Source organism: Perkinsus marinus (genome assembly GCF_000006405.1).
Source record: "Perkinsus marinus ATCC 50983 genomic scaffold scf_1104296952078, whole genome shotgun sequence".
Classification (NCBI taxonomy): Eukaryota; Perkinsozoa; order Perkinsida; family Perkinsidae; genus Perkinsus; species Perkinsus marinus.
The window spans coordinates 11,712-24,217 of record NW_003209025.1 but is presented as its reverse complement, the minus strand read 5'-3'; the positions used below and the strand labels follow the sequence as shown (position 1 = coordinate 24,217).

Here is a 12,506-nt window from a genome sequence, read left to right as displayed (position 1 = left end):
TTTTTCACTAGTGTTTTCACATCACTAGGGTGGTGAAACTCCATTGTTCCAACACATGGAGTTGACCATTTGCGTATATTCTCTTCACACTTTAGATTACTCTGAAAAGTGGTGTTAAACTCGTATTAGAATTGGTGGTTGGTGAGCAGCAGGGCTTAGGAGCGATTGGTAAGGATGGAAGTATACTGGACATGTAAGTTGCGGTTGGAGTGGTATGATGTTAGATGGCGTCAATGGAGTTTCACCACCCTAGTGATATGAAAAACAGTAGTTGCGAAGTAAGCGGAGTATACACCGCAACAACAACAGGCACTTTCGCGTTGTGCGTGCGTGCAGAATCATCCTGGCTTAACCACGAAGCGTAGGAAGCTACCAGATAGATCACAACCGACTTCTCTATATGCAGAGACTTTGGAAATCTGGTTCATGCGAACAGCTCGGAGAGATATGCACGAAAAACTTTAATGATGGAAATATCCCACCAAGGGACCTATGTCAAATTCATTGATCGAATCAACAGAGGTGGACTAGGTCAGCTCCGCCCCTTCGTCACGAAGGCCTAGTGTTGTGACTCACTCGGAAATGCCCACTATGAACACAAGACGATAAGGACTGCTGGTACGGTATCAGTCGAGGCGGGACTGATGAATGCGGCAGCAGTGTGCACAGAACTAGAATGCACATGCGTACGCCACAGCTAATATCGATCAGACACTTATATGTGCGTCGCTCCGCTGGACTCCACTACACCTAGTGAAAAACATATTTCACGACTAGTGCATATAACGGTGAATATCGCGTTTTTCACCGAGTTTTACGCAACTTCACGTAAAACGGGTTGTGAAACTTCATTGATTATGAATTCGTCCGTAGACCTATGAATTTGTTATTTTAATATGTTGTGATTTTTCCCCCCAGTAATCGTCCGTGGAATCCGACCGTCGGAGATGATGATATTTTGACTCCGTTGGGAGAAGCAGATAGTTTTACGACAGAAAGCGCAGTTGACGAGGAAAATAATATAAGTGAGTTTTTCCCTAGTGAAAAACATAACTAAAATTTCACTGAGAAATGAATATCGCGTGAAATATGTGAAATGGTTTACGCGATATGGAGTGATTCGTCCGGTGTTTTCAGTTCAATTCATATCGCGTTTTTTATATGGAGTATTACGCCACTTCGCGTGAACCGTTTCTAATGGCGATCTCCTAGAATTGAAGTTGCTGGACTTTTAAAAGCAACTCGGAGAATTCGGAAAATTTTGGTATAAAATATGCAGATGATCAACCACCTGTGTTGAGGACGATATGAGAATTTTGAGGAAATTAGTTATTATATACTTCTACGCGAAATTGCATATAAAACTTCCATACAAGTGAGGAAATTTCAGAGCTCAGTTGAGGAAAGCCAACATATTTTTCAACACTGCATGTTGGTGACAATACCGAAATTACGGTTGAGTTTTGTGTACTTGTACTCTGTAATGAGAAAAGGAAAGCAGACATTCATATTTCCACACTAGACTGGGGGTGTGTGTAGATGAGACGTATCTTTAGGTTGTCTTGGTAAGATGCAAAAGAGGTCCACCACGGTGTATCACACAAGTGATATGTATGATAGTAGAATGAGGAGTTTTTGTTTGTTGTCGCAAACGGTAGGGCGAGCGAAAATTAGTTTTGGGTATTCACAACACTTTTCCAACAATTTTTTTCTCATCTCGAATAGAAATGACATAAAAATACAACTTTGAGAAATTGCAATCAAATTTCCATTCTTATTTCGAATGAAAATGACATAAATTTTCCAAAAAAATCAAAAAGAAAACAAACTCACTGAAAGTAATTTTATTTTGTGAATGTCAGTTTTCGGTTTTAGTAGGAATTCACTTATTGACAAATTTCGAGTTGAGAACCTTTGATATCACTTTCATTCGAGATGAGAATAAAAAGTAGATTTGAATTTTTTGATAATTTTTTGATATTTTTTTTAGGAATTTACGACATTTTTATTCGACATAGGAACAAAAAATTGGAATAGAATTTCAGAAATTCGTATTTTTTAGAAATGTATGTTATTTTCATTCGAGATGGGAATGAAATTTGGTTTGAATTTCCTATACGTTTTAGGTGGGTTTCGAACCACAAGGAAATGATGAGGAATTTTTGATAATGAAATCGTCGATGGAAAGTCGTCAGTCTAGTGCGGGTCTGAGGGACGAGGTCTTGAGGAGAGCTACGTTGACTCGGGAGGAGCTCCAGCAGTTGGAGGCTATAAGGCTGTATCCTCAGCTGAGAGAATTGGAGTTGTGGGAGGTGCGGTATGGGCAGTGTGTGGGAATGTGTTTGAAAAAAAATTGGAAAATTATCGTCGGTTTTTGTACGATTTTACCCGAAATTGTGGGTGGATTTTCATAATGTAGTGAGAAAAATCACGAGCTCAGTTGAAGGAAGCAAACATATATTCCAACACTGATATGGGGAGAGCAATCGAATTTATTTTATCATCTTTTCAGGATCTCAAAGAGTCGCTCGGGAGGTCCTCTGATGGTGTGGGGGTAAGCGAAGACGACAGGAAATGGATAGAAGACAACATAGGGGAGCAGCTTGTGAGGAGTCGTTGGGTTAAAAGTGTTCAGCAGGATATGGCCTCGACTGAGAAGAAGGTAGGGTGGTGGAGGGCGTGGGTTCGATCCTTGGGGGTGTCATTTTTTGGTGGAAAATGTAGTTATAGAGTATAATCTGGGAGCTTCACAACCCGTTTTACGTGAAGTGGCGTAAAACTCGATGAAAAACGCGATATTCGCGGTGATATGCAGCAGTCGTGAAATATGTTTTTTAGTGTTTTTCATATCACTAGGGTGAAACTCCAAAGAATCGAGAGAAAGAATCTCGAGGACTATTTTTCGTATGGTATTTAACAATTTTAATTCTTTTGATAATAACTTTTTCGTATTAACATTTAGATATTCAACTTGAATTTGAAGTTTCACGAATATATTTCTCAGCAGTTGTTGTGAAAATTTCGGAATAGGTAGAAGTGTCACAAGATTTCTAATGTGGAACTTTGGCTGGAGTTATGGGTACTGACTTTTGTTCAGGCTGAGCTACAGGATGTGATGAAGAGTATAGAAAGTCAAGTGGCGGCGGAGAGCGCGGGTTCGATCCCTGCATGATGCATTTTTGTGATGAGTGTTGTCAGAGTCCAGTATCTGTTGAGTTGAGTTAGTCGAATAGTTAACATTGGGTCGTAGTTGCACCGTCTGTTGGTGAGCATCTATTGCTGCGGCATATACCGGGTACATGTCTTATAGAATGTACTCTTGTTGTATATGTTGTTGTATATGTTGCTGTTGTATATGTTGTTGTTGTATATGTTGTTCTTGTTTTTGTTGTTGTATATGTTGTTGTTGAGCTACCAGAAGCAGATAGAATTATAGTGATGAAAGATAGTTAAGTTGTTGGGGGATTTAGTTCCTCCCCTATTGAATTCAACTTCTTTTTCTTCTTAACTTGACATCATCACGGTTATAATATATTGCGGTTTATATGACGTGTGTGGTATGAATAAACAACCTCCTGGTATGGCTCGGAGGCGCCAATAGTTGAGTATTCGACGATGTGAGTGAGTGGTCCGCAGATTAGTATTGGAAGCGATGTTCGAGAATCACGCTCTCGATAATCAGCATTTAAGATACTGTATCATAAATATCTCGTCTCGAATGGTAGGGAGTTTATGAACGGCTTATTGTCTTGGTTGTTTTCAATTCCTAATGTGGGTAAGGCGTTGGTCACCAGTCTTCTGAGATGAAGTCTCGGAACCTCTCCTAGGCTCGTCTAGTGTCTTAGTATACATTTTGCCGCTTACGTGCGTGTGAGTTTCAGCCTACGACAAAACGGCTTAGTCAGACTCGCGTCGATGCACAGCAGCTCCCGAGGGGTCAGTTTTAGCCTTTTAAATTGTCTACTTCCATCATACCAATGAATTTTGTTCACAGGGCGAGATAACCTCTGCCCATGTACTTCCTTTCCTGTTGAATGGAGAGTTGAAGTAGTCCATGATCAGCAGGAGACGTAGTGAAGCTTATGAAGCTCAAGAATGACCAGAACACCATGGAAGAGCAGAACGTCCTTTGTTGTTGTTATTTATGACATGCAATTGTGTTCGAGTATTCCTGCAATATCATTATCCGATTATGAGAATCATTCCGGACGTCTGAGAATCGAGGTTGCGCCTCACGGACTGGACGGGTACCTCGCAGGCAGCAGCAGCAGGAGCGTTGAGAGTACAGAACGGTGTCGCCATTCGATGCTCTCAGCAACGGTGATAGTAATGATAGGAAGAAGTTTGTTTAGATACGAAGAATTTTTTATTATAGGTTCTACCGGGATTTGAACCCAGATCGCCAGATTCAGAGTCTGGAGTGCTAACCGTTACACCATAGAACCAATGTTATAATTGTGTTTGAGCCGTGCTCACCGGAGGTTCTCATAGACAGCGTTATTTCCATAACGTCAAACTAGTCGTGCCTTCCTTACACGCTTTGTTGATTGGTCCTCAACGTGTAACTTCTTGGCTACGTTGGGAGAAGAGAAGCTAAAGTTGAGGTCCAACCTTTCTCGGCGTGCTATTCCCCACGAGTTCAAGCACGGTAGAAAGTGTTGGATGTGTTGTTACTTCCCGAGCTAGCTTCGGGTTGACAGAATAATCATGTATCAATAAGTATCAGGTGGTAATTCTGATATGCATTAGTGCCAAAAGTGAGGGGCTCTTATCATGTTGATGAAGGATGAGGAGAACCCAAGTTTCTCATGGTATTTCGCATTTGGTGGCGAAGCCTCAACTTGAAACACTTAGTCGTTTACGAAAAAGAACGTTTCATAATCGTTCACACTCACATGAAACACCCTTCACAAATGGTGCGGTATCATCAGCTTTACCTTCCCCAACGATCAGGGATTCGACTCTATCTTATGTTCTCTTTTACAACATATACCGGAATCAGCAATGAGCATGCTAGATTAGACCAACCGGGCTAGAGTCCTATCATTGAGCTTATGTTCACTTAAGGTACTCTACACATTGTAAATACGGGGAGTTAAATTCGGCAAGATGACTATATTGGCTCAATGTATCAATGATCAGTATTTTTAAGCCCTATGAAGACCCACAGATTCAAATGCCACGTGCACATGTACACGAAAATCACAAAATCGTGAGACTTCGATGTGATCCCAAGATGAGTCTCACCATCTTTCTAGCGTGGTATTTACCACAACTGACTTGGTAATCAAATCAACAAGAAACCAGTCTCTATTAGGAACATGCAACATTCATGAGAATAGCATGACAGAACAGCACGAAAATTGCCTCCACGACTAGACAGAAAACCAGTCAATGAGCAAACCCGACACCACCCGATACTAGGAACTCTACACTTTACATTGAACCCAGAAGCTATTTCAATGGTTTAGCCCTTCCAACAAAAGCGATGACGATTCTGCTATCAGCAAGTATTAGGGAACCTTTAGTATCCACTACTACTTACTGAGCGCCAATGAAACGATCAAGAGAACCCTTAGAGGAGAGCCACTGAGCGTGGACTCCCATGGGGATCAAACGGCCCATGGCCTTGTACTTCTGGTAGTCGTCCTTGGTGAACCGAGTGAAGCCCCAGTTGTGAGAAACATGAATCTTCTGACGACCAGGGATCTTGAACTTAGCACGCCTAAGAGCCTCAACGGCAATCTGCTCCTTGTCCAACCTAGTTCGGATGGAGATCAACACCTGGCCGATGTTGACACGAGCACAAGTACCATTGGGCTTGCCATAAGCACCACGCATACCAGTCTGGAGCCTAAACAAAAGTAATTAATTAACCACAAGGATAGACTTATACACTCTACCTATCAGCACCAGCACAGGAAAGCATTTTGTTGATACGGAGGACGTGATAAGGATGTACACGGATCCTCATGTGGAAGCCTTCCTTACCGGCCCAACGCAACATATAACGGTTGGCGGCGACACGGGCAGCTTCCAAAGCCTCAGACGAGACCTAAAGTGGAGCAATAACCACCGATAAGAAAGATGAGCACAGTGTTACCTGTTCGTACTCATCAGAAACCATGTGAACGGCAGCGGGGAACTCATCTACGGAGGCGTTCTTGTAGCCAACGTCGTAGATCCTGATCTTAGGATCAGGCACACCCCTGCAGAACCTACTCTTGGGGTAGGGCTTGTTCTTGCAATAGCGATAACAACGAGCTGGACGGCGACCCATGATTAAACAACCAGGTTAGAGGTCTGAAGAAGGTTGGACAGGCGAATCTCACTACCTTATCGATCGCCTGATCGATCTCTGCTAGTTAATGGTAAAAAGCGCGCGCCCGAATAGTGGTTGAGGATTCCACGATCAGCTTGTGTTCCGCTGTAGCATCGTGAATCGGTACGATGATAGGATCTCTATCAACCTTGAACTGAGGGAGGGGAGTAGGTTCGAACTGATCGGACTGAGTAGGAAAAAGTATCATTCAATGAAGCCTTCGACTGACATCGATCTTCCCCAAGAAGCCATAGATGAATATCGTAGGGTTTTCAAACTCATCGACAGAGAGAATCGAGGTAACAAGCTGAACTTTCAAGAATCTTCAAGAATCTCTTCATAGGTGTGCTCAATCCGTACGAAATAGGCGTGCTCATGCGAGCTCTTGGCCTTTCACCAACAGAGGACGAATTGAAGCAAATTATGGACGACTACGACCTTACCAACAGAAAGGGTATCACGATTGACGAATTCCTCGAGGTGATCAACCTCTGATAAAACCACGTCGGAAACCATCCCATAGGTCATGACTCGGCGCACCCACTGCACAGGTCTGGGTAAGGACCTTTTGAAAGCCTTTCAAGTGAGTTACTCTACAGCGCTGGTTAGCAGTGGTATTGCACTCAGCTCTTCGACCGAGACGGCAATGGTTACCTATCCGTTCGAGAACTACGAGAAAAGCTCTGCTCGGCTGGCGATGCACCGTAGGCCTCCGATGCAGACCAGTTCTACCACGTTGTTCGTGTCCACACTTGTTGTGCACCTCAAAATTGATTTCCTTGAACTACCTTTTACAGTAACTGTAAAAGGTAGTTAGTGGTACACTAACTGTAATACAGTTAGTGGTTTGACGAATATTTTTTGCATCAGAGTTGTTGTTCAACACTGCTGTGGTTCAGATTTAGTGCGAAAGAGTTCGACGATTTCTTAGCTGGAGTAACGATTACGTCCGATGAACAGCTTGAATACCACCATTTGGTTGATCTCATGATGCGTAAACCCTCATGAACTGTTGTTGGAACCATTCAGTGTCGCGTTCTAAGAGTACACTTACTCTGTTGAGGGTCGGTACGCCAGAGTTCTCGGCAATATCCTTACTCGAGTGATTGCATCGAGAAATCTAATGACAACTCGATCTCCATGGGTGTATCAAAGAGCTAATGTTCCCTCCAAAGACAAAATTACAGATTACCCACTCTGACTATTTCCATAACATGCAGCCGCGAGATTCATGACATCAACCGTCTCAACCTCGTTGAGGTTGAGGTTACCTCGACTGCATTCTAGGTTGGGCAACAGTAATACCATCACGTCTCTTCATCGCGTCCTCCACTGTCATTGGTGGCATGACCTTGTGGAGAATCGCAGTTCACCATGACCTCCATCCTAGCATTCGGAGATTCTTTTCGTGTCGCCATTGACAAGCGTTGGAGGGTTTTACCAATACTTTTTACACGAGATTCTTGCCCACCCAATCCCTGTTTTCTTATAAACAATGGTTCAATGTGTGAGCCGGCACTCTTAAAGTTTCCTTTGCGATTGCGTTCAGACATTCAGACGGTAAGTATTTCCACAAGTCGAACACACCCTTACCGGGAAAATAGATAGTTGCTTCAAAGGTTCACCACCTCTCAGTGTAACTCTGTACCTCAGCAACTCGACAAACAGGAATGAGAGGATACTATTTTATATCAGGGCTAATTAGCTCGTCAATAGGCATGTTCAAGGAGCCTTCAGTAGATGCGCCCGTCCGATCTGACGGTTGTGGCTCCCACTCCAATAGCTTAGGGCTGCTAACCTGTAAGGCAAGGTGCGGGCCAGGGAACGAATCTTAACAAGCATACCAAATCTTCACTCTGGTCAGCGGCGAAGATTCTCAATTGCCTTTGTAACCTTTGAACGCTATCGGCCGAATTTTGCCGTTCTCTGTGCAGCTCACTTCGTGTGAATTGGAGAGCCTCCTCCAATCGTGTCGCTCTGACAAACTCGGTGAAGAGAGAGTCACCACTGGAGGCGATCGGATAATACGATACCGACAAAAATGAGGTACGGATTGGAGCCCAAGGATAACGTGTATCACGATAAACCTGCGACAGCGCACTTGACCATGAGTTGATAATATAACAGGAAGACACACTTGCATGATGCTATTCCCGGGTAAGTTGGAACTTACGACCTACACTCACGAAAAAATACTCTGATCTCAACGAATCGAATACGAGTGAGTAGTACATACTCTGATTACGTTTGATTTCGTTTACTCTGATTTGATTTCTATGTATTGGTAGCTTGCTCTATAAGGGCTATAGCTGTATTATTATTACTCTGATTACGTATAGTAGAGCCAGAATGTGATAATAACTCACTTTAACCTCAGATTCTCCACCTCCTCACTAAGCATCTCGGCACTCGCCAAAGATGCTCTCCTCTCACCCAGTTCCCTCAAACGCTGATCTAGAGTCCTCGAGGCCAACTCTGCTGATGCTAGTCTACGTGTTGATGCCCGCTCCATCTCAGCCTGAATCAAGACAGCCGTCGCCATCCCGGAAACTCGATCGAATACAGAAAGACGTTCCTCGAGCAGAATCATCAGAATTCGCCATAGTTTGCAGATAACCAATTTCGACACCAACACTCACCAAGTGTCATAAGTATAGACCACTCGAACTCCTGTCCACATCTCAAAACTTCGACGTGCTCAGACTACCTCTATAATATCAACAATGACTAATGTTCACTATAAATCTCATTCACTCCTGTTACTCTCTCACACTACCACGAGGTACCGCACACTCACAAGTAGTACGCGAGGGAATCCAGGATGTGACCATACCCCCATCTCTTACCAGTCTTCTGTTCAACTCCTTATTGCGCTGTCTTTCTTCCACTAGACTTTCCTGTGCCTTGACCAACCTGGTGTTCTGGGTTTCTACCCGGTTGCAAAGACTTGCTAATTCGCACTTAGTTGATTCGGATGATATCTTCTCTTTATTCAGTCTGCAATTACAAACATCGATATCAGTGAGATGAGAGGTGCGCGTGGTCAGCAACTACAATACCGAGTGTCTCTACTAAGGCCATTTCAAGATTCTTCCATTCTCAGAGAGCGAACGAGTGTTCATGATGCCACCAATCTTGAGAGTTCAAAAATCAACTTCCAGCAACAATTTTAATAGATTGACGACATTTCAAGAGCTTCTCGTTTTCCATTAACCATATCCTCAAAACATACGTCTGCATAGGCTATGCGGCATAGCAGCTCGAACTAGACTGAATATATAATACCACATAGCAGTTCACGCCTCGAGAAAAATTCCTCCACAAATGGTACCTCACGTAGTCTGTCCACCATCGAGCAACTTCAATGCGAGTACCTTCCCGGTTACCTCGTCATTAACTTTGAATTTTCTGCTTTCACTGCTTTCATCTTGGCGTCGGCAGCCTCCAGTTCTTCTTTATGAGCTGCTTGCATCTTCTCAATCTTCGACCGTAACACAGCTATTGTATTCTCCGAATTCCTCCGTACGTTACGTATGTCCGCGCTGAACTTCTGAGGAACGGAGGGCCTTCTCCAAGGCATCTCAGGTTGATACTCTTTAAACAGAATAGAAAATACAGGACGACAGACAAGTTGGTGCTACCGAGGCTAAACCTCAGTCGAATCACCCCTTGGTGTCATCGAAGGTCCCTCTACCTCAACCGGCTAGATTCAGGAGATGTTCGAGGAGGCATACGCAGACTGTCTGAATACGTCCTTTCTCGAGTACCTCAGCAGCCCTTCTATCTGCCTCCTTCCTCTCCTCCTTCACCATACCCATTAGATCCCCAACTCGAGCTTCTAATTGCTTCAAGTCTTCTCTCGAGCTCGACAATGCCGTTTCGAGAGCCTAATCCTCTAGTGATTATAAGTGTACTCCAGAAAGATGACTTTGATGGTCCTGTCTTTCTCCCGGATATTCTCCTGCAACTCGTACGATGCAGCATCAGAGTTATGCCCTGTTGCCTCTTCAAGCTGCCTGTGGAAGCGAGACAGGCATCGGAGATTCTTCACACACTTCGAACAGCACTACATCATCATATTTCTCTGGCGCTGAAGTTCTTCCCTCAGACGTTCATTCATCTCCTCGTCTGCCCGAACGTTCGTTTCATAACGGTCCCTCTCCTCGGCGCCCCTCTGCCTCTCCGCATCGATAAGGTTCTCGAGTTCGAAAACCTGGGAGAAACGCAACCGTTCCATTCCAAATGGTCGCAACCAACTGACCTGCTTCTCGAGCTCAGCCGACCTGTCCTCTGACTCCGCCAGGTGCTGTTGCAAGCGTAGCATCTCCGCCAACACCGCTTCCTGTCGTCCCTGAGGAAATTATATGGAGTTTTCTCGAGGCGAGCGGTGAGTCGTAGATGCCATGATGAAGCCTTCATAGCTGTACCTGTGATGACTCGGAAGCCCCAATCTTGTCCTTGAGACTATTGACTTCGGCAAGAAGTGTCGTTACCTCGGTTTCCTTAGCCGTTAGTCGATGCTGGAAGTCCTACAAAAACACTCAATGTCATGGTACGTAATACGTATATTTGCACATGGCGCGGTGAATCAATTTCCGATAGATCTATCTCGGCAACTTATGAAGGGCTAATTTTTCTCATTAAACCGTTGATGACTCATCCACGGTTTAATGAGAAAAATTCGCTTCACTCATCAATGATGAGTGGATTGATCATTGACATCAGTCTGGTCACTCACACAGAAGATCACTCAAGGCTAGCAGTAGAGAATATCACAGGATGTAGCGTAACAGCAACAACAGAGATACTACCAATTGAAGATGGCGTATATCCTCATCAGCTTGTTGTCGAAGCTCCCGGAAGGCCCGTTCCGCCTGTTCCTTCACCTCCTCTAATTCCTCCCTCGGTACGAGGCCGCCTTTCGAAATGCGTCGACGAGGGGGCGGCAGGGTGGATTGTGTATCAATAAATATGGGAACTGATGGCATAGCTGCCCCAACCGGGAAATTGATTGTACTAGGGCGTATCTTGGAGTGACATAGTTGCCCCAGGGGGGGGGGGGGGGGAAATTGATTGTACCAAGGCATATCTTGGAGTGGCATAGCTGCCCCAGGGGGGAAATTGATTGTACCAAGGCATATCTTGGAGTGGCATAGCTGCCCCAGGGAGGAAATTGATTGTACTAGGTTGCCCCAGCAGGTTAAATAATCCTTCAGGTGTAGTCTGCCCCCAAATAGGTGTAGGACGACACTAAGAGGACACGAAGGACGGCATCAAGTTTCCCCCCATCCTATAACGCGAAGCTCCGCCTAATAGGACAACAGACACTCATCAATTACATGGAATACACATCAACATCAGACATTACAGCCTACAGATGCTCATGGAGACGAAGACTCTCAATATGCATCTAAATGGGGGACCAATCATGGGCACCAGTATCTCACGAGATCGTGCAGGATGATTCTTTCTGCCTCCGAGTCATCCGTGACTCCTCCGAGGTTGATAAAGTAGCTTCCTTAATTGCCTGTTGAATAGCGAGGTAGGGATCGAGGACTCCGTACAGCATCTCGTCTTTATCCGTTTTCGCTCTTCCCTTTGTGGAGTTCAATAATATCCTCTCGACGTCTGCTGGATCGAAGTGCCCCAAACTCGTCACCAGAGCTGCTATCCCGGCAACAATAGCCGTGGCGACCGATGAGCCCGTACTCTTTGAATATAGCCACTCGCTTCCCTCACGCTCCGGTGTTGGGAACCAGACGTCGGAGGATGGTACGGCAAGAGTTGCCAATTTGGAAGCCCCACTGACCAACGTCATCGGGTCATCCACGTAGGTTGAGGTAACGCAGAGAACTCCTGTTATACCATTGGCCTGGGAACAAGGTTGCTCAATCTCGCACGCACTGTCGACTTTGTCCGAGTTAGAGGAAGATACGAGGACTACGAAGCCCTTCTTGACAGCTTTCTTCAACACACGACTAAATAGAGCCGCAGTCTGACCACAATTCTTTCCACTATAAGCGAAGACTATGATGTCGGTATCATCACATCGCAACGCCTCCTCCCAGCGCGAGAGAACTTGACAGGAGCAACTCCCTTTTCATAAGACATCCTAACCGATCGTATTTCACTTATCGCGATCCCACTGATACCTTCGCGTTGTTCGAATTGGCCGCAATGATCC

General features: G+C 44.7%; 6 protein-coding genes and 1 non-coding gene across 7 annotated transcripts in view; 3 read left to right on the top strand and 4 right to left on the bottom strand.

The window, feature by feature from the left end:
• Pmar_PMAR005719 (hypothetical protein) overlaps positions 1 to 197 on the top strand; it is a gene marked incomplete at both ends in the record, with an annotated part of 11,238 nt that extends 11,041 nt beyond the window's left edge. Inside the window, one exon of the mRNA XM_002777313.1 lies at positions 96 to 197. Coding sequence (XP_002777359.1) covers positions 96 to 197 — 102 coding nt within the window. The remainder of the gene's footprint in view (positions 1 to 95) is intronic.
• A 522-nt stretch (positions 198 to 719) lies between these two features.
• Positions 720 to 3,172, top strand: Pmar_PMAR005718 (hypothetical protein; the record flags this gene model as incomplete). Its single annotated transcript, XM_002777312.1, has 5 exons — positions 720 to 753; positions 1,557 to 1,654; positions 2,127 to 2,312; positions 2,513 to 2,662; positions 3,098 to 3,172. The coding sequence occupies 5 exons, from the start codon at positions 720 to 722 to the stop codon at positions 3,170 to 3,172; spliced, it is 543 nt and encodes a 180-aa protein (XP_002777358.1).
• A 1,201-nt stretch (positions 3,173 to 4,373) lies between these two features.
• Positions 4,374 to 4,445, bottom strand: Pmar_PMAR005717. Its single transcript has one exon. It is a non-coding gene; the product is annotated as a tRNA-Gln (tRNA).
• Positions 4,446 to 5,442: 997 nt separating this feature from the next.
• Positions 5,443 to 6,295, bottom strand: Pmar_PMAR005716 (60S ribosomal protein L10, putative). Its single transcript, XM_002777311.1, has 3 exons — positions 6,104 to 6,295; positions 5,904 to 6,055; positions 5,443 to 5,854 (listed from the first exon to the last, which is right to left on the bottom strand). The coding sequence occupies exons 1-3, from the start codon at positions 6,278 to 6,280 to the stop codon at positions 5,542 to 5,544; spliced, it is 642 nt and encodes a 213-aa protein (XP_002777357.1). The 5' UTR covers positions 6,281 to 6,295; the 3' UTR covers positions 5,443 to 5,541.
• Positions 6,296 to 6,533: 238 nt separating this feature from the next.
• Positions 6,534 to 7,330, top strand: Pmar_PMAR005715 (calmodulin, putative; the record flags this gene model as incomplete). The annotated part of the gene is made up of 5 exons (XM_002777310.1): positions 6,534 to 6,621; positions 6,666 to 6,802; positions 6,846 to 6,905; positions 6,950 to 7,026; positions 7,222 to 7,330. The coding sequence occupies 5 exons, from the start codon at positions 6,534 to 6,536 to the stop codon at positions 7,328 to 7,330; spliced, it is 471 nt and encodes a 156-aa protein (XP_002777356.1).
• A 2,887-nt stretch (positions 7,331 to 10,217) lies between these two features.
• On the bottom strand, positions 10,218 to 10,646 carry Pmar_PMAR005714 (hydroxyproline-rich glycoprotein precursor, putative; the record flags this gene model as incomplete). The annotated part of the gene is made up of 3 exons (XM_002777309.1): positions 10,218 to 10,338; positions 10,393 to 10,535; positions 10,584 to 10,646. The coding sequence occupies 3 exons, from the start codon at positions 10,644 to 10,646 to the stop codon at positions 10,218 to 10,220; spliced, it is 327 nt and encodes a 108-aa protein (XP_002777355.1).
• A 1,040-nt stretch (positions 10,647 to 11,686) lies between these two features.
• The window catches only part of Pmar_PMAR005713 (hypothetical protein), a gene marked incomplete at both ends in the record, with an annotated part of 946 nt that continues 126 nt past the window's right edge, over positions 11,687 to 12,506 (bottom strand). The window contains 4 exons of the mRNA XM_002777308.1: positions 11,687 to 11,732; positions 11,770 to 12,317; positions 12,371 to 12,434; positions 12,475 to 12,506. Of these exons, the coding sequence (XP_002777354.1) occupies positions 11,687 to 11,732; positions 11,770 to 12,317; positions 12,371 to 12,434; positions 12,475 to 12,506 (690 nt within the window). The remainder of the gene's footprint in view (positions 11,733 to 11,769; positions 12,318 to 12,370; positions 12,435 to 12,474) is intronic.